General features: G+C 43.1%; 1 protein-coding gene and 1 long non-coding RNA gene across 2 annotated transcripts in view; both read right to left on the bottom strand.

Moving 5' to 3' along the window:
• Positions 1-6,098: 6,098 nt before the first annotated feature.
• LOC144893359 (tudor domain-containing protein 1-like) lies at positions 6,099-12,673 on the bottom strand. The gene is made up of 4 exons (XM_078783929.1): positions 12,120-12,673; positions 8,369-8,505; positions 7,375-7,520; positions 6,099-6,104 (listed from the first exon to the last, which is right to left on the bottom strand). The coding sequence occupies exons 1-4, from the start codon at positions 12,671-12,673 to the stop codon at positions 6,099-6,101; spliced, it is 843 nt and encodes a 280-aa protein (XP_078640055.1).
• A 6,528-nt stretch (positions 12,674-19,201) lies between these two features.
• The window catches only part of LOC144893140 (uncharacterized), a 30,607-nt gene continuing 27,802 nt past the window's right edge, over positions 19,202-22,006 (bottom strand). Inside the window, exon 3 of the long non-coding RNA XR_013624207.1 lies at positions 19,202-19,336. This is a non-coding gene — a long non-coding RNA (uncharacterized LOC144893140). The remainder of the gene's footprint in view (positions 19,337-22,006) is intronic.

Here is a 22,006-nt window from a genome sequence, read left to right as displayed (position 1 = left end):
AATAACATCATAATTGGATTCCTCGACCTTGAAAACCCCTGAAAAGTGGTATCATACATGATTCCAACCCTTTTGGTTATTTAACTGATTTTCCTCCAATCCGGGTGGTGGCCATTTAGTATTTCGCCAATATGGGCCCCCCGGGGGGGGGGGGGCGCCCGTCTTGGCACCCGTCAAAAATCGAAAGAGTATGGCATGGGCAACATCTGGGCCAAATTTTGTGCTTTTGGAAGAATTTGAACCAAACGGCCCCAAAATATCCCTAAGGGCCCTCACTACCAGACTCAATCAGCCTGTTCACCTGAACAACCTGCTAACCACCACCAAGGTGTACAAGGTAGCAGGGAACCAAAGGATGAAGACGTTCCCACCTAACAGTTATGAGTACAATGAATGAGACCGACTCGTGTGAAGCACGAGACAAAAACTCCGGTTCAACCATGTAATGTATAGTATATAAACAAAGGGTGGGAAAAGGCAGCACAAACCGGAGTATTTCAGGATGAAACTGCAAATTGCCAGGCCCTCCTTTCGCATCATGGTAGCGATGCATGACGACTGCACTCTGTAAGAGAAACCGAAGAATATCTGGATCAGGTTAAAACAATCTTCGCTCAACTAAGGCACAGATTTATCCACAAAAACTGTTTTGCAAAAGAGGAAAGATTGATGGCAAATAATTACCCCCAAGGCCAAATGATTCACATGGCCGACGTGCTTATGGATAAAACCAAACCCATAAAATGCGACTTCAATAACTCAGATGTTCATTAGCTTCAAATGCAGCGGGGTGCCAGAGAGGATGTCAAAGCGCCCGGTCGCAAAAAGATTTCCCGTCACTCTATCCCACCAGGCCAGCAGATATGCCTACCCCTTTATATTATTTTTATTCATTTTGAACAACATTCAATATCTCCTGGACGATTTTTTCCAGAATACATTACAAGAACAAGCCGGACAACTTTGTATCACCATGCGCTGCTCGAGACGTTAGGCATTGCAGCCCACCTCGGACTAAGAGCTCAATTCGCCAGCTAGAAAAATGACCACGACTGCCTGGGCATACTAGTCGAGCCAAAGGCCTGAGGTGTGCTGCAAGGCCTGAGACAAATGTTACAAATAGCATCTTGAAACATGATTTGTTGTGGCTGTAGATGCCGCACAGAATCTGTGCATTCTTAACTAATCACGGTTAAATTAGACAACTTTCATGATTGATGGCTAAAACCGATATATAACATGATATCTCAAAAAGTTGTGGACGAGTTATGACAAAACTTGATGGACAGGTTGGGTGCATGATAAGGACTTTGGTGAAAGTTCTAATTTGGTGAAGAGCCGAATCCGGATACAGATACGAGAGTTTTTATTTTAATTTAAACAAAAATGTAAAATTATGCAGGTTTTAAGGTCCAAAAACATGACTTTCTGATAAATGCATCAACAGCATGTTATTTTACCAAGTCGTTAAAACAACATTTTTACTACTTTTGGGGGTCTGAATTAATAAATATTGCTGCCAAGACCAATGTGAACATGACATCATATAGTTTGTGTTGTTTTTTTTACTGTGTAAATGGGTATTTCAAATGTAACATACAATTGGTGTATACTGGTGTTTTGGGGCAGCGGTTCTCGGTAACGTACCACAATATCGCTTGTGAAAAAAAACAAGATGTTTTGGAGGTCATAAGGCTTCATCCCACACCCTTCTTGCCAAATCCCTAGGTTCAGGTCATGAAATCAAAAAAAAAAATAGATATCCACCCTATGGCCCTGTGTCTACTAGGGAAGGGACTTGCATGAGACATATCGTTGAGGGGAAAGGGGTCGGCGAGTTCCCCATGTAAACACCGCTCAAAATAATTTACTAGATGATGACGTCATTGGCATCCAGATTGGGAAAAATAAAGTCAAACAAGTCAGAAAAACGTTTCATAAAAATAAACTGGAACGGCAATGTTTAACGCCAAGACGTCGCCGATATGCCTCCACCAACATTATTACATAATTATATATACTTGTACCTAATTTGTTCGATTCAAATCCCATAAGCTGTTCTCAAATATCACATTTTTACCTGGCATGACCTCTGACCTTTGATGCCAAAATCTAATCAGTGCATCTTTTCATCATAATAATATACTTGTACCAAGGTGGCTCAAAATCCCATCACTGGTTCACAAATGATCTTGGTAACATAATTTGTACCTAACGGGACCTTTGCCTTCTTGACCCCATAATCTAATCAGTTCATCTCTCCATCATAGTACATACTTGATCTAAGTGTTATTGAAATCCCTTCAGCCATTCTCAAATTATCGCGGTAGTGTAAACCTATCACGGATGCACGGTCAAACGGACAACCCAAAAACAATGCCTCCGGCGACTTCGTCAACAGAGGCACAAAAAAACAAGTAGACATGTAATCACCAAAAACCAACCAAATAATATAGGAAGGAATGACAAGATACGAATGACAAGGTAGGAATGACAAGGTAGGAATGCCACCACAATCCTTTTACGGATTTCCACCATGACTTATTTTGACATTTTTCCATCTCAATTCCACAAAAAAATACAACACACAAATCAATTACACCAACCCACAAGACAAATCTACAACTACCTCAAACATAGAAATCTTCAAATAATTGTTCCTATTGCCATCTATAACAAAAATATCAAAATATGTTGTGATGGCAATCCAAAAAAGGATTGTGGTGTAGTATTGTGGTCATTCCTACCTTGTCATTCCTTCCGACCTTGTTTGGTTGTTTTTTTAGGGATTCCATCCCGACAAGAGGCATAAGTGTTCGGAACCATTGATGTTTCTGCAGTAGAGATGGTCTAGCCTTGCATAGATGTTACCATAGCAAAGTAGTAAATAGGCTAAATGTGCATGTCAACATACCACAGCTTTTCCATGAACTTTAGATTTTTTTTTTAAAGCCTTCACGCCCATTTGGAATTGGGCATGCAAACTGTGGTCTATGCTGACACAACAGGTATCAGACTATCACACCATCACTGTCGATTATTTGTGTCTGGCACGTAACCTGTGTTGAGTGGTGCAGTAAAAATAGCCATTCTGGGTTGTGAGCTGCTGCTCCAACAAACAAAGCACACGTCTCACAGAGCCTCGTATATTTTCACTTGGCCAGACGATGTCAGTACGAAATGTATGATTATGACAGGAAACGAGTTGGGTTCTTGTTTTTACTGTAATTTACTATAATCCTTCTGCATATAATTTTCTTGACTATTGAGAACATTTGGCAAACAAAAAGCAAAGTTTGAGTGGTGCTTGGCATGTCGGTCTCGGTCGCAGTGTCTTCATAACCGTGATCTAATCCAAAGGCGAGCGATCAAAGCTCGTGGAGTGATCCAGAGTGCAGGTAAAACTTTCAAAAGTAAAACCTGAACACTGCTTGCCAATTTGTACGCTCTAAGAACAAAGTGAAAGGAGTGAACACATGAGTATTCAGAAGGTCCTAAAATAATCATCACACACGAGTTTGACAAACCTGTACGAGCCGTCCACCTTGGGCTCGTTATATAGGGTGGCGAAACGTGCATCTTGTAAGCAGTGGAAAACAGCGTAAATGGTATGGTTCAGCACTTTATTTCTGAACCACTCCACCTGCTGCCTCGTCCAAGACACTTCCTGTGGTGGAGACACCTGCAACGCACACGGCTCGCAAGTCTCAGAATGGTCTGTTTGAAAACGATTTTCAAATAAATTGTCCACAGTTCAATTCTGTGATTGTCAATGTAATGCATCAGGAACATTCACTGGTACTGCATAATGTGATGATTCTATTTTGTGGTCATTCGTTCATGCACATTAAAAAAGGCCACCATTACTAGTCTGGTTTGTGCAATAAGCAATCAAGCTGTGGACAAGCACCTCTTGTAAAAGGGCTTTCAGATATTCTCCAGAACCTTAGACAGTATGTCACACTTAATCGCATCTTTCTAGCTCTCCTTATCAAAAACAGCATATTATCCAGAGCTACACGACAGTCATTCCTTGAAAAATCAGAGAGACACAAGGGCTTTGTCTGTAGATCAATGGAGTACAGCTCCTCCCTATGAACTGGTGCCCAAGTCATTCATGTCTATCTGGAATTTGCAGAATCTAAAGCTCTCAACGTCAATGAAATAATCCACGATGAGGCTGAAGTACAAGGCTTGTTGCTCTCACATCACAGGCAGGTTGGTATCGGCCACTTTTATTTACGGCTCTCCTCCGGTCTAGCTCCCACTGCTCTCTTAACCCTTCGACCATAGCTCCTCAAGGATGTACACAGGCTACCACTCACCTCCTGGTTAAACTCCAAAAATTGAAGCTTACCATAGAACTACAGCAACAAGCTATATTAAAGTAGATCCAAGTGCAGACTCACAATCAAACATTCAATCTCTCACCGACTGATTATAATAGCCTATCTCATCCCTTCGGAAACGGGTGAGGCTATCACAATAATTCAATTGGTAACCTACACACAATGTGGGGTAACCCCACACACAATGGATTTTAAACAAGGAAAAAAACCAACAACATAATTTACAGAGTAAATGAAACTAAAGTTCTTCTGCACGCACAAGGAATGATACAGAATTTACGAGACTGGAAACGCCTGCTCCCTATGGGAGGGGGAAATCATTCTAGAATGCCCTCATTTAAAATTAATTTGTATAATTTCCAAGAGTTTGACTTATTTTTTTCAAGATAGCATCTAGTTTTCAAGTGACTGCCCATTGGTGCAGGAATGGACGAGCAGGTATGATAGTTCACCTATTTCTATGATATATTTGGTTTTCTTATGACGAGTCCATACTTTCACTTAAAAGGTAAAAATACAAGGTGGAAATGGCCATCCAAGCTTATCAGAATATTCCCATGCACAGCCCTAGTCCAACCACCATGCTTCAACACATTTTGTCCAACAAACAAACAAGCAAACACGTACATTTCAATGCATGCTCTCCACATCTCTGATGACAATAGTTTTCATCATACCAGATATGATGGCCACCATTGCGTATATTGTCCGTATACATTATATGTATTTTAGAACGAGCTGGGACTTGTAATAACTCCAATACCAGGAGCAGAGCTACACGTCCACATTTACATTGAGAAGTCGCAGTTTAGCAGTGCATGCAAGTCAAACACAAATACACACACTCATAAATAAACAAGCTAAATTATATATAGTGCTAGCAGGTAACCCGGTTCTACCAGGCTGTTGTAAGGGAATTAGTTTCCAATAGTGTGGAATATTTAAGGGAGGTGACATGAATGTGTTTTGACAGCGTAATATCCTCAACACCTTTCTTCTTCAGGTCCGCATCTCTCCCCCTCCCCTTCTCCGCCCTCCCCCCCCCCCCCCCCCACCTATCCCAATTCCAAATCCCTCGCCTTCATAACTCAGCATCCTTTCCCCTGCCCCTCCCAACTCCAAGTCCAAGTCTGCATCTCTGCCCCTCCCTCGCAAGGAGTGACACACATTAGAGCTGTAGTGATCTGGAGCCAATATGGATGGTATCACTATGGTTTCCACTTTTCATTCGTTTCATCTACTTTAGTTTTCAGTTTTTCATTATTTCGTTCATTTGTTCTCCTAAAACCCCAATTATTTGCGGTATTAGGACAATTTACAAGGCTGTAAGACGTCAGGAGCTTTCCTTCACCTTGGTGCCGTTCACAACCCTCTAGGATTCCATGCGCATCATCACTTCACTTCCGATCATGTCGAATAAATAAAATAAAAACTCGCTTTCGATCAGTACCAACTAAATTTTCATCATATACAACTTGCCACGGACTAATTATTAAGGGGTGCAACATTCTGTTTGTAGGAGAATTAGTTAGTGTCCAAAAGAATGAAGTTTTCTCAGTGAAGTAAAATGGACAAAAAGGAAATTATTCGTTGTTTTTTTCACCATGACTTTCCTTTAACAGCATAATAGTCACTAACTGTTAAGACTGATAAGGTTTCTCGGGAAAGTAAATTTATAGAAAGGTAATTATTGTACGTTGACAGAGTTGACCAAATAGTTGGTGTTGTATCTTGTTTTTCTTTTCTTTTTTACTTCTGGTGGGTGTGCAAACAAACAATTGAGCAAAAACACCATGTGCACAACAAAAATGTGTACAACTCGAAATTGCATGAATATCGATATTTGTAAACCTCCGTATGCACTGCCTGGACCCAAGAGCTATTAAACGAGGTATCATTCAGCATTATACGTGTTGTGATTACAACGTTTGTGCCAATCAGATGAAATCAGGCAACTTGCATGTATATATATATATATATATATATATATATATGATCTCGGGGAGGCCTCAGTGCCCTCACATAAAATGTTTAAGAATTTACAATGATCATGTGATTACGATAGATTGTCACCATGAAGAGAAGATAAAAAATCCACATAATATCATTACATCTTCAGTACCATGTATGATAGCTATCACGACGACACATTTGATGGTTTCCCAGTATCCACCTCCCCTCACATCCGGAATCTTGGCATCATCTTTGATCAAACCCTCTCCTTCGACAAATACACTAAACAAATCACAAAGACAGCCTTCTTTCACCTGAAAAACATCGCCCGTCTCCGTCCATCCCTCTCCTCCACGGCTGCAGAAACCCTCATCCACGCCTTCATCACCTCCCGTCTGGACTACTGCAACAGCCTCCTCTATGGTTCATCCTCAATAATCATCAATAAACTCCAACATTCAGAACTCCGCTGCCCGTCTACTCACCCATTCCCGGACCCGTGACCACATCACCCCCGTCCTTTATAAGCTTCACTGGCTCCCTATCCCCCAGAGAATCCAGTACAAAATCCTCCTCTTGACCTACAAAGCCCTCCATAACCTGGCCCCATCCTACCTGACTGACCTCCTCTCCAGACACACTCCCACCCAAAACCTCCGCTCTGTTGGCGCCAGCCTCCTGTCCCCCCCCCCCCCCCCCCATCCAGACCAAATTCAGATCCTGGGGGGACAGGGCCTTCTCCATCGCTGCTCCCACCCTCTGGAACTCACTACCTCACACCATCAGAGACTCCTCCTCACTCACCACATTCAAAACATCACTCAAGACCCACCTGTTCAACACTGCATTTAACATTTAACCCACAGCATTTAACCCCTGACTATCTCTTCTCCTTCTCCTTCCTTTTGCTTTGATTATTTACCTATTTATTTTTGTCTTTTTGCACTTGTTTTTGCACTCTGTCAAAGCGTCTTTGGGCTTCTTGAAAAGCGCTATATAAAATAAATGTATTATTATTATTATTATTATTTGCTGCAGATAAACAGGGACAGGCCTTCCAAGTGGTGCTCACGTAGGCCAGAGATGTGGTGATAGCTTGCTGAGGCAATTTGGCGTACTTGGCCTCCAAGACGCAGAGTCGGCTCAGTGGCAACCACTCCAGGTTTCCATAATCTATGTACTTTACGTGCACCTTGAGTGTCTGCAGGCTCTGCTCATCTGCATCCTCACAGACAAGTACATGAGCTGAGAACTTGTGAATGATCTCAGCATGGACAACGATCAAGGGAGTGGGGATTATACCAACCAACAGTGAAGTGATTTGCACATATTCGGTCATTCAAGTCTTCAATATACATTCAACCTTCAGCCTTGAAGATCACTGGCAAAGAAGAGTTTTGCATTTTGTATACGTAGACGTGGCATAATAAAAGGCAAGGCCTTAACTACAGGCTGGTACAAATCATCCAGTCCGATGTGGACTATTAATTATCAGGCCCCACCTGTTAGCCGCACAGGCCAAGTCGGGTAAGAGATGCACGACCTTTCACAGAAATGTCATCAATTCAAATTCAATTGTGTGATTTTGTTTCCAACAGCACATACACCCCTTAATAAGGTTATACAAAGCAAAGAGATTAACAATGGGCATCACAATCTTCACCAGTTAACACATTGACCTCTCACCTCCCCCTCCTTTCCCCCCACCACCTCCCCTCCAAATAAACTACAGCACCATTTATAATGAAAGAAAAAAAACACAATTGATCAATTTCATAAACTGAATGGAATTTTATATGAATGGTTTATTATATGAATGGTTTTATATGAATTTGAATGGTTTTTTATATTCAGCATCAGGAATCAAACAGGTAATGGAGACGATTAAGAAGCAAGCCTGCTACACCGAGCTGTCAAAAGTCAATGAAACGTCATCTAACGGCATCACTTTCATCGTATCATCAGAAGTTATTCAATGGAACATGATGGGTGAGTTCACTTTTACAAAATAAAAGTACTGAAAACAGTCAAACCGATTGTGATCATCCAATGAAGATAAGGCTCACCAAAAGACAAATCGTTATCATCATCAAAGTCCAGCACCTTAGCTCTGTACCAGTACTCATCCTCCGTGAAGCAGGCCCAAACAAATGATCCCAGTGAAGGCAGGAAAAAATCCACTTTCCTTTTGCTGATCTCCCAACTGAAGAACAACCGTCAAAGCACCGATCTTTCTTAGACACGATATGCAGTTTAAAGGGCTATTAACACCATCTAGGGTGTAGTTATTTTTACAATAGCTCATAAACAAGAAAATGCAAGTGAATATATTATACAAAAACAAAGGTTTTCCCATCATAAGATGTGTGAGCGAAGCCAGGTCGAATCATGACGAAGACATCCTTCTACAAGCTGCCTCGTGTGAACAGACCAAGATGAACAAAAGCTAACTTGGTCTGAGGGATGGGGAGGGGACAGCTAGACCCGAAGTAGAAAGGGCTTCACAAACAAGCAGGAAGAGAACAGCTGTACCATATATACTTGGTGTTAAACATAATAAACATTCCAAAACCAATGATATGTTCAAACAAAAATGATACGTGGAACAGCATTAAGCAAAAACAAAAAAGAAACGGCATTCAAGATGTTATTTAAATGGCAGAGCTATAAAATATATGCTATTAATAAATATATGCACACAGGTGTTCGCACATCATGTGTGAATTGTAGAAATGATAAAGACATATACGTCAGCGAACGTAAAGCTCCAGACGAACCAACTTCAAAAGCTGTACGTAGGTCTACACTTGTCCCCCGCACACGTCTCTCCGAATCTTCCAGCGGCCACTGGTCTCTTCACACATTGCACACCTTTAAGTCCCTCTTTGAACCAGCTTACCAATCAGATGGGTTCATTCAAACTACAACAGCGAGTATGAACCAGACATGGAAATGCATATTCAAATGTCAGGCCCTCATCAGGCTGGCATTTGGGTGGGTTGTGGGGTAAATAGTCCATTCAAAAAATGATTTGGAAGAGAAAAAAATTGCACAGAATTAATTTTGCCACAACGCATTTCTATAATTGGTTGGTTCTGAATTGCTGAAAACTTTGGCTTGTTCAACAAAGTTTGTATCAGTCTTGATTCTCTTCAAGACCAGACCCCTGCTCAAGCCGAACAGATGAGAAGTAGTTTCACAACCCAAGATTGCATGGACAAAGAGGATATTTTCACAAACAGAGGGGCCGAGGCAAGCTTTAAATGGTTTGATGCACCACACCCTTTTCCTAGAGGATTGTTTGCGCTCTGATATGAACAGGTCGTGAGATCCAATTTTGGCACCATAAAAGTAGGAAAACGAGTGCATTTGTGTCGTCCCCTCTTGGAATAGTGGTTTTGACCTTTGCTGAAGCTATAGCTGTTTCCACAATAAGATCAGCATCATGTTTGGCATGGTCAGTGTGGCACCCAGCATGCTCCAGCTTGTCACTGAGAAGATGAATACATCGTTCTTTGTTTTGCTGATTCTTCAGGATATCATCTTTCTTGGACTGAATAACCATGTCACCAGAAAAATGAACTGCAACACCTGGCGTCATTGTGCATCTCATGTGTGCAGCATTCTCTTGTTGTTGGTCCATCAGAGTATTGAGGGTGGAATTGATACAGGATAGGTCATTTGGGTCCAGGTCAATCATGAGGAGGTATCTGATAGAAGACCAATTGTCTGGATACTGACCAGTCTAACATCTGCAACAAGTGCACAAACTTATTATACAGTGTCTGTTATGTAGGTAGATCTCTGCTATGAAAATGCTGAATATCGGAACTTTCACCAGTGAACGACAGTGTACAAAATGCAATTGCTCAGTAAATATAAGAGATATGAACCAAATTTAAAAACTGCTGTATTTAGAACACCTGTCGCCTTACTAAATGTCTAACTGAGTGTTATATGCTGATACCAGTTTGAGGTCGCACTTGTGCTCAACCCTACCCCTTAATTGCCTATTTTCACAGTATCGCCACTTGCATATGTGACTGAAAAAGCACAACAAATGTAGGTATATTAATTATTTCCACTTCATATTGTCTCCTGATGTTTTTATTTCAGAAAACTACTTTTAGAAAAAAATTAATTATCATTGACTTACTATATGAGGGTAGATGCAAAGGTATATGAAAATCTGGGATTTTGGCCACCATATTGGATTTCTGCAAATTTAGCTTATGTCCCTTGCAAGGATTCCTTGGGACTTTTAGTGAATTTGTTGTTCTAGGGACCTTATAGAAAAGCATTGTGGTAAAATAAATTCTGTTGCAATTTTTTCCGAGAACATGAAAAAATGAGCTACTTTGATTGGACTATAAAGTGGAGACTCAATAGACAATGGACTGAACTAACCAACTGAGGCAGAGTGACAATCCCACTGGGATGGCTCAACAATTTTCTCAGCTCATTAACACCGAGTACAAATAGCATTTTGATTTAATATCATTCAATTGTTGGATACATGATAAACCATGGATGAACAATGGTTTACGCAGGTTCATAATACAGTGTGATGCTGCCTTTCAATTGGGAGATGATGCACACTGCAATCTGTGTAACAAATGTCATAGAGCAATAAAGTTTATGAAAAATAGTTGTCCCCACACTGTTTTGAAATAAAGCCGGGAGATATTATACTCAGTTCCGTCTGTCTGTCCATCCGTCCGTCCGTCTGTCACGCCATCTCCTCCTCAAAAGTTGGGCTGAAATTCACCAAACTTTGCAGTTATGATCATCACATGCAAGAAGGTGCAAGAGCTGTGCCATTTTTGCCCCAGCCTCTTGGCGAAATTTCTTCAATATTTTAAGAAAATAACACCAGCTGGCTATCTAACACGGTACGATGTTATATGGCCAGGCCAGCAGGTGTTAGTTTATTTAAACAACACTACTTGAATCTGTAGGTGATATTATTGCAATCTGCCATGAAGCAGCACTCCAGAGGGTTGTAAAGCACTGGCTCGGCCTTTAGGGCTGTACACACAACATGTCACTCTTTTATGGCAGTTTTTTGACACCTTACCCCCTCCTCAGCCTCCATCCGAAAAAGAAGTGTCACTGTGACCGAGAGTAATGTTGCATTTAAAAACTTTCGATCAGCTTTCTTTCTGCAAATAGTTTTTTAATGACTAATCGGTGACATCCGACAGCTCAGTCAATGAGACAGTGTTGCTCCTCAGCTCCATCCAAATTTTACAAACTTCTAGTTGAGCTTCCTATGTTCTCCTTTTCGGAAATGCCCTCTCATCGCTTCAAATTAATGATTTAAACATCACATCTGCCATTTTTGGACGAATTCAACCGAAAGCAAAGTCGTTATAAATTGACCCGTCCTGTCGTGGTGAAGGGAAATCCAAGATGGCTGCCCCATGTATTTGAAGTCACGGGATTGCGGCACTGACACCCTCCCTCCCCACCCCTCTGATGCATTGACACACTGATGCTCTGGGAAACAATACCCACCCCCCCTCCCCAACCGCCAAAAGCATCACATATTTTGTAGCAACCCACAAGACCATGCAGTGCAGCACTGTCATTAACAGGATAAGCAATTGTTTGATGCACAGGACTCTCGATTTCAATAACTCTGCAGGTTACAAATGATAGTTATACAATGTCATCCACAATCACTCACACGACCTGGCATTACTACAGCAACATATGGCTTGAAGAAGATGAGGGCCTACATGCACTACTTGTCCATGGCATGAAGTTGCACATGAAAAAGGCAAAAAGAAAAGAAAAAAGTCAAAGTGCACTCACTTGAAGGCTGACATCATTTCGTAAAGTTCAATGCACGAGAGCGGCTGAAGGTAAAAACACGTTGGACTAACAACGTGCGTCACAGTCGTCTCCATCTCCATGTGGTCCTTCACAGGCAGTTCAGGGATAATCAGACTCGAGGGATTGCAAGCAAAAAGCTTGCTTTCCTCAGTCTCAGTCAGGGACGGACTCCACAGAACTTTGGTGTCCTCTTCAACTGGAGGCAAGTCCAGGCTTGTTTTCCTGCGCTCAGGTGACTTGATCTGACTAATGTTTTCAATATCCATCAATGAATGGACATCATTTTGGTCCTTCACAGAATTTTCATGCAAACCATGCATCGTGCTTTCAAGCTTGCTGGTGGAGTCGAGGCATTGAGCAAGATGAGCTTGGGGAGAAAAAGTACATTTATTTTTCTTCTTTGAATCGTCTTCAGCAGAATACAAAGCAGCATTGCAAGAAACTATTGGTCCTGGATTGGCTTGCAAATCCCTCAAACCAGAGATTTCTACAGCGCGCTCTTCTTCTTCTTCTTCTACCTCTTCATTCGGCATCACTGAACAACCTAGCATCAAATAACGGCAATTATGCAAAAAAAAAAATATTCATACAAATGTAAATTATTAATTTCATGGCAATTACATGCAATACTATCAAAATGTGAACGAGAAAAATCAATTACACACAAGAATACACAAGGAACTTGGACACAGGAAGAGGCTATTTGGCCCATCAATGTACATTCATTAAATCTATCAGTTCATCAAATTAATATCACTGGAACGGACCAGGGGGGTGAGGAAGGGCACAACAGTGGGGTGGGGAGACTTCCCCAGGGTTTCTATTATTTATTTTGGGTGGAGAGGGAGTGAAGCGAGTTGTAGAGTTTAGGCATGAACACAGGTAGCAGGACATTCACCTTTTAACAAGACCCTCTCACAGACGTCACAATCACTACACATGCACACAATCACAGATCCATAACCAAGACACATACCATTCCTGCAAATGTGCATGTATTCCTCAGTCTCCAATGCTTCTGGGTATCTATCTAATTCCAGTTTAAACCAAATCTACTGTTTATGCTGATACTAACTTGCCAGGGAGAACATTCCATGCATCATCCACTCTGAGTGAAAGACCGTTGCCCCACTACAGTCTTAACTCTCCTTTTCTTCACTTTCAAGCAGTGGCCCATGATCCTATCACTGTCCATTCTGCTGAAAAGACTCCTCACTTATTCCTTCCATACCCTTAATTAACTTAAACACCAATCAAACCCCCTCATAATTATCTCCTTTTTAATGTACTAGCATTAAACAAGTTGTTTCACTGACAGTAGTTCAACATAACTTCTATATGTTACACTAAAGTGATACAATCTATTGACAGTCAATATTTGCTTTTTTTTATTCCAGGAATATTTTGTTTAATGCTAATAACCCAGCGTTAATTTCAGTAATACACACACCTATTCAACAAAAAACAATTCCGAATTCGTTTTATGTTACAAGGGATCAGATGCTATGTCTTTTTGTTTTTTTTGCAAAATATATCAAGTTTGTTCTCATTTATAATGGTGAACAAAAGTGACAACTAGAACGTCACTCGGTAGAGTGCATACCTCCGCCAGGCTGACCAGTTTATGTTTTGTATCCCACTGATAGGCCGGATCTGGATGCGGACCTGAACCAAAATCTAATCTGCATGTTCTCGTCACCTAACCAACCTGTCCACCTAGTTTTGTCATAACTCGTACACAAAGTTTGGAAATAATGTGCTATAGTCTGGTGTTGGCTTAGCGGTTAGGATGCCGGCTTGGGATCCTCGGATCCTGGGTTTGAATCCCGGTCGATCGCTAAATTAACACCAGGGGGGTTGACTCAGCCTGTCATCCTTCTGAGGTTGGCAAATTTGAGTACCAGCTTGCTGGGATGAATGATCCCGGTGTGTACCCCGATTTAGAATAGGTACACCGTATCCCTGCGCATCGTAAGAGGCGACTAACGGTTGGCATCAGCATGGGCATCAGGCCATAAAAACATTGCCTCAAACAGGGAACCATGCTTGTCATGGGGCCGCAAGGCTAACCCCCACTCTAACGGGGAAAATGGCCTCAAAATTATCATTCATTCATTCATTCAGTGTATAGGTTTTTGGCCCCATTTACTCAATGATGAAGAATCACTTCAAACAAATAAATAAATAAATTAAAAACTCGAATCCGGATTCAAAACTTCACCAAAATCGAATTGATTGGTCTTGTCACACACCCAACCTGTCCAACAAGTTTCGTCCAAGTCCGTCCACAACTTCTTGAAATATCCAGTTCACAGACAGACAAACAGACATACAGACAGGGGTGAAAGCATAACCTGAGCCCACCTTCAGACAGGGGTGAAAACATAACCTGAGAACACCTTCAGGCAGGGGTGAAAACATAACCACCAACCACCTTCAGACAGGGGTGAAAACATAACCTCCACCCACCTTCAGACAGGGGTGAAAACATAACCTGAGAACACCTTCAGGCAGGGGTGAAAACATAACCACCAACCACCTTCAGACAGGGGTGAAAACATAACCTCCACCCACCTTCAGACAGGAGTGAAAACATAGCCTCTGCCAACCTTCAGACAGGGGTGAAAACATAACCTCTGCCCACCTTCAGACAGGAGTGAAAACATAACGTCCGCCCACCTTCAGACAGGAGTGAAAACATAACCCGAGCCGACCTTCAGATAGGGGTGAAAACATAACCCGAGCCCACCTTAAGATCGGGGTGAAAACATAACCTCTGCCCACCTTCAGACAGGGGTGAACACAAAACCTCTGCCCACCTTCAGACAGGAATGAAAACAACCTCCGCCCACCTTCAGACAGGGGTGAAAACATAACCTGAGCCCACCTTCAGATAGGGGTGAAAACATAACCTCTGCCCACCTTCAGACAGGGGTGAAAACAAAACCTCTGCCCACCTTCAGACAGGAATGAAAACAACCTCCGCCCACCTTCAGACAGGGGTGAAAACATAACCTGAGCCCACCTTCAGATAGGGGTGAAAACATAACCTCTGACAACCTTCAGACAGGGGTGAAAACATAACCTCTGCCCACCTTCAGACAGGAGTGAAAACATAACCTCTGCCAACCTTCAGACAGGGGTGAAAACATAACCTCTGCCCACCTTCAGACATGAGTGAAAACATAACCTCTGCCAACCTTCAGACAGGGGTAAAAACAAAACCTCTGCCCACCTTCAGACAGGAGTGAAAACATAACCTCCGCCCACCTTCAGACAGGAGTGAAAACATAACCACCACCCAACTTCAGACAGGAGTGAAAACATAACCTCCGCCCACCTTCATACAGGGGTGAAAACATAACCTCTGCCCACCTTCAGACAGGGGTGAAAACATAACCTCTGCCCACCTTCAGCCAGGAGCGAAAACATAACCTAAGCCCACTTTCAGTCAGGGGTGAAAACATAACCTCTGCCCACCTTCATACAGGGGTGAAAACATAACCTCTGCCCACCTTCAGCCAGGAGCGAAAACATAACCTAAGCCCACTTTCAGTCAGGGGTGAAAACATAACCTCTGCCCACCTTCATACAGGGGTGAAAACATAACCTCTGCCCACCTTCAGCCAGGAGCGAAAACATAACCTAAGCCCACTTTCAGTCAGGGGTGAAAACATAACCTCTGCCCACCTTCATACAGGGGTGAAAACATAACCTCTGCCCACCTTCATACAGGGGTGAAAACATAACCTAAGCCCACTTTCAGTCAGGGGTGAAAACATAACCTAAGCCCACTTTCAGTCAGGGGTGAAAACATAACCAACTCATCCATAACCAACACCAGGTCCATCAGAAAAAACGTGCTGTTTATACGTCTCACGTTAGTTTATACGTTTATACGCCCACATAACAAATGTTACGAATTGATGATTATTATTAACGTTACACTATTATTATTACGATAACATTAAAATTAAGAAATGTTTCTGAAATAATACAACGCTTCTCATCGATTCGTGAAGAATACACCACCATAAAAGCCTAGCTTAGCGCTCTCTTTTTACTGTTCCTCTTATTCTGATGTGTCCTGATCCATTCAGTGCTCTAGCTCTTCCAGGAGCATGGACTTTGTATGCAAAAAAAATTCCTTTGGCTCCTAGTGGCTGGGTTTGCAGATTTTCAGGTTGTACACAAGCATCTGCATGATATTAGAAGTATGGCGGACTCTCGAGTTTGTGTGTGTGTGAAGGGATTTCTTTGCACTTGCAAACCAGGATCGTCATCTGCAGAGTAATGGTTGCCTCGAAGCTCCTTTGTTATCCCTCTATAACCTGCAATTATAACCTCTATAATCACCACCATCTCTTATCTTCCCCCATCCAAAACCTTGATCTTTTCTACGCCCGCTAATTATTATTATTATTTTTTGTATACCGACTGAATCGAGGCTCGTGAAAGAGCTAACATTTATTTCACAAACAAATCAACCAGACAAACAAAATATATAAAAAGAGGGAGCGGAAGACAAGATGGGGAGAGAAGGGGAAGCACACAAACATAACATTTGAGAGCAGGGAGATGTGTGGGAGGGAGAGGGCTTGGGGGGAGGAGGCGTGGGAAGGGGGTGGGGGGGGGGGGGGAGAAGTATAAAACACAAGGACACCAAGGATTTCCAGGACAGAAGTTGGTATTTCAAAAAAGTGGATTTGGGGTGAATTTTGGTCTGAATTCAGTGGTCTGAATTTCACCCCAAATCCACTTTTTTGAAATACCAACTTCTTTACTGCAAGCCCTCCCACACATCTCCTGATAACCCTGCTCTCAAATGTTGTGTTTGTGTGCTTCCCCTTCTCTCCCCATCTCGTCTATCGCTCCCTTTTTATATATTTTGTTTGTATTTTTGATTTGTTTGTGTGATAAATGTTAGCTCTTTCACGAGCCTCGATTCAGTATCCCAAAAAAAAAAAAAAAAATTGTCGAAAAGGATGGATGCAGCGAGATACTGTCCTTTATGATACCTTCTCTTCCCAAGCCCTCGATACTCCACGAGCCAAGGCTAACCATGGAGATAAGTGAAGCCATGTGGGCTTTTCCATATGCAAGCATTGAAACGTTCGTAAAATGATGATATTGTCGTGTGACTACCCTTGGTGAATGCCGTAGGGTAGCACGGAGGACCAAACGAGCTTTAACACTCCGAAGCGTTGAGTTCAAAAATATAGCAGAGAATACTCATGGGAGCAAGTGCTGGGGGGGGGGGGGGGGGGGGAGATGAAGAGCTTACCTTTACGGATCCCAAGGGCAGTTTTCAAACCTGCAATAAATAAACTCAAACGAAAACGAGTTTATGATGTACAAAAATAAATACCGGCTTTTTAGAAAATGTAGGTTACAAAATAAAACGTGGCAAAATAAAACTATAATTCCTAAATTGGGACGTCCCCACAATCGACCTAAACACAGACAAAGGTAAAAATAACTGGAAAATAATTATGTGTCATTTATGTAGGGGACTCAACTCAAATCGGCTGGGGTATCTCGTCAAGAATCGTCCAGGCCCGTCTGATGGCTTGGCGGGGAAATGCGCTCGCGCACTGCTAGGCCTCACCACGTGTCCGTTCACTCCTGGCCTCATCATGCTGCAGCGAGCAAGCAACGCTTGTTTGCTCACTGCGAGGTCTCACCGCGCGTCCACTCACTCCTGCCTCGTTACGCTGCAGCGAGTAAGCAGCGCTCGTTGTTCTTGCTTGGAAAACCGACGGCTCTTCCTCCTCACAACCACCAGCAAGATTTCCCAACACGACCGCTCGTGACAGCGTCCAAATCAGAAGGGGCAAGAGCGGCAACAACGACCCTTCACTATTGGTGTCCAGAACGAGAAGGAAAAATGTCCGCCGCTCCAACTATCTTGTACACGCCGCTCTGACGTCATCCGTGCTGGCTTCACCAATCAGCATGTGCCACCTCTTTGTAGTCCATCTCTGCTCCTATCAGCAAGTCCCATGTTACCCGGGCATGTGCCAATCAATTTCCCCCACCCAATCACCACTCTTCTGGGCGTGGCTCTCGGCCTGCCTGTCCTTGTGGTGATGCGGCTGCGGCGCCAGCTGTATTGTTCGATCTGAGTTTCCAGTTAGTTTTATGATTAATTAGTATCGTTTAATGGGCGATTTTGGCTAATGTCTAGTGCGGTATCATAAGGAACAAAAGTATAAATTACAGAGGCATCGACACACAGGGAATTAATTAACATAATCCCTAAACTAATTAACATGACTCCACCCCTCATGATGCGAACGAAGATACACCTTACACGACATCCCGGCTAAACAAGTACTTATTACATGGTGGTTCTTCTTCTTTATCGCAACATAGTGCATGCTAATTAATGCAAATCTACCTGGTTTTAAGTTATCACTACCCCCTACAAACATAGCAATATTGATGATGATGATGATGATGTGGGCTTGTCCCCGTCTTTGACCATTACCAGTCATGGAAGGTGTCGCCGGTGAGGTCGCCAAATGATAAATAAATAAAAAAACTATGATGATGGATCTCTGGAGACAGGTATGTGACGAATGGCTGTGCAGTTGGAATTGCTCTTTAAAAAGTGCATTGTAGATCGAATGCCTCATGAGCAGCACCTCCGTTTGCTCTTTCAACCCTTTCCACCCCTAATAACGCCCACACCCTCCCTTCCTCCAACTTAAATCCCTCCAATTTTATTTTTCAGCTCCTTGTATCCAGACACAAAAGGGCTATGTATACAAATTCAATTACACAAAAGGGCCAATTATTATTATTATTATTATGATTTTTTAAATTATTACACGCCACTACAATTTTTATTATTACCAAATTTGTACCGGTAATTTAAATTTTGGGAAAGTAAGCAGCTGAGCACTTCATGTGTTTTATTGTGCATCTCATACACTACATCTCTGAGATAAGTTTTACCTTTAACTATGTTCTACAACTAATCAACCAATTCCTTTAAAAAAAATTTTTTTTTAAATAAATATATATATAAAAAAACAATCTAGAATCGACTCACTTTTCCTGAAAGAGTTCAAAAGGTTCAAAAAGAAGCTCAGAGTGCGAGAATGCTGCTCCAGTCTTGCTGTGACGCCTTCCAGATGTTTATGGGATTTTGGTTGGTGTTTATCAAGCACCACAAGCACATCCCGTTTTAGCTAAAAGGCGAAAAGACAAATGAACATGATTAAAAGTTCTTTGTTTATATTTAAGGAAATAATATAAACAACAAATCTAGATAGAGCACAGTTCTGAAAAACGAGGAAATGAACAAAACCATTCATTATGGTCATCTGGGTGTTCTAATGGGTTTGAGCTATGAGTGGGAAGCATGGGCAGGGAGGAATGTAGATCTTCACTTTGAGTGCAGCACCACCACTGGTATGTGGGGGAAAGGCCTGTCAAATTGTTAAACTAAAATTCACCCCTCACACATCCCCACCTCCCACACACACCGAGGAGTCTTGTGCCCACACCTCGCACCATCCTGGCCCATACCTGCATCCCACCACAACCCGCCCCAGGCCACCACCCTGTCCAACAGCTGCAACTCTTCTCCCATCCTAGTTTGGGCAACCAATATTTAAGGTCTGTTTGGATGTCACCGATCTCTCCGTTCATTTCTTTTCTCCGTTGCCCAACACAAATCACCTCCGTCTTTTTCATGCTCAATTTCAGCCAATGTTTCTCAAATGCGACCTTCCACTCCCCCAGTACTTCCTGCATGTTCTGCCCACTCTCCACCACAACAACAACCAGATCGCCAGGATACCATATCCTCCCCAGAATATCTTTCATGTTCACCTTCCTGCTTACCAGCTCCACATAAGTGGGCTGAGAATGCTTCCTTACCTCAAACTGATGTTCACATTGACCTCGCCCGACATCGCAGGACCAACCAAAATTCTTTCCTTCGTTCCCTTGTACATCCCTTCCACTAACCTAACTTTTGCCTCTGGGACTCTCATCCATCTCAGTGTCGCCATCACCTCTCTTGGGATAGTGTTGTAGGCCTTCTCCAGATCCACAAATCCCAATGCCAATTTCACCTTGCACCTCCAACCTCTTCTCCACCAGCTGTCTCAGTGGAAACATCCCATCTGTCGTTCCCCTACCTTTTTCTAAACCCATGCTGCTCTTCTCCGATCTCCTTCTCCACACTCTTCTTTATCCTCCCATCCAGAACCCTCTCCAGCACCTTCATGACATGACTAGGGAGTGTGATGCCCCTGTACTTTCCCGGATGTTGAACATGCCCCATCCCCTTCCACATCGGCACAATTAACCCTGTCCTCCACTCCTCTGAAAATGACCCATCTCATACATACTGTTACGGATCGCGGACAGATGTTATATTGACCGAGCGGTGGTGTATTACCGCGTCCGAACAGTTACTCCCCGATTAGAACCCGATCCCGCCCGATTCCACTCGAACGTTGGCCGAATCGCGCTACGCTAAATCAATGAAGGAAAGGACACAACGGCTGGGATAAATGAAACGACACAAGGGGGTACAGTTCTCAAGACCTCCGGAGGAGGATATAATTGGTGATGCAGAAAAGGGGTAGATTACAAGGTAAGAGGTAAAGCACAGAAAAGATGGGCACTTAGACACAGTCTTATCTTATCCCCGACAGACCACAGACAAACGGAACAAGACTGACTTACACAGGGATTGATGGCAGGGAAGGACAGGCAGTCGATAGCACAAGGTGCACCTTGGCTCAGGGACAGGATACAGCTCGGTCCAGTCCAGAGATGCGGGGAGGTATTGCCGCGCTCGGAGGTGGCGTCTTCTCTCTCCAAGCTGAGGGCGCATCTGACGTCACCTCCCTCTTCCTGCGCATGCTCAGCGGGGAGTGACACGCCCTCGGCTCGTTGGCTCCGCCCCAGATGGAATCGGTCCGCCGCTTCTATTGGGTGCGGGGGGTTACCGGGCTCTGCCCTTGACGAGGAGCTGACAGCGAGCCCCTGCGTGGTAACCCCGTCGGAGCACATGTTCAATGGCGGCTAACCAAGCCGGAGTGAGGACGCACACTCCCCGCGCCGCCGCCGCTGTTGTTGTTGTTGTTGTTGTACCATGAGGAAGAGCTGCGGGGAGGTATTGGGAGGTCCTAAACTTTCTAACGGTGCCATACAATCACATTCTGGTGCAACGAAGAGTCAGAATTAATGGAAACGAGTCCTTAACTGACATAGACTAAGAATAACTAGCAAGATGTCCTATAGTTGTCTACGTGAGATGCGGTGGACCTGGATGCGACATTTAATGGGGGAAATAGGGGAAGGTCGGGTCTACAGAGTGTTGTTTACAGAAAATGGGACTAGGGAATGGGGGATTGGGGATAGTTGGGAAGTATTGGGGAAATAGGGGAATATTTACAAGCGGATATGGATGGAGGCCAATCTCATATCCGCAACATTGCACTCTTCTCTACCTCGGGGCGTCCCGACCCGATAAATTTTTACTTACTTTAGTGTGGCACTCAGATGTAGTTCCCTCTACTATTAACTCAAACCTGAGTGCGACAGTTATACAGATGTTCACAAATTAGTAAATATGTCCCCCTGCGACGTTGCACCCTTCTCCTCACAGAAACACACCCACAGGATAACCGAATCGCGGAAAGAATCCTCAAACTAAACATACAGCCGGTAGGGAGCATTATTTACACAAGACTACACTGATATTTACACTACGATCCAGGACCTGTTCTTTGAGGAACACATGCAGATGTTATGCATCGAGAGAGCACGCATGCCAGCATCGATACACCAACCCACGAGTGCCCTGTGGCCCTACGGCCTTTAATAATGTGCAGAGCACC

This window comes from Myxine glutinosa, chromosome 8 (assembly GCF_964187855.1).
Source record: "Myxine glutinosa chromosome 8, kmMyxGlut1.1, whole genome shotgun sequence".
Lineage (NCBI taxonomy): Eukaryota > Metazoa > Chordata > Myxini > Myxiniformes > Myxinidae > Myxine > Myxine glutinosa.
This window is presented reverse-complemented; position numbering and strand designations above follow the sequence as displayed.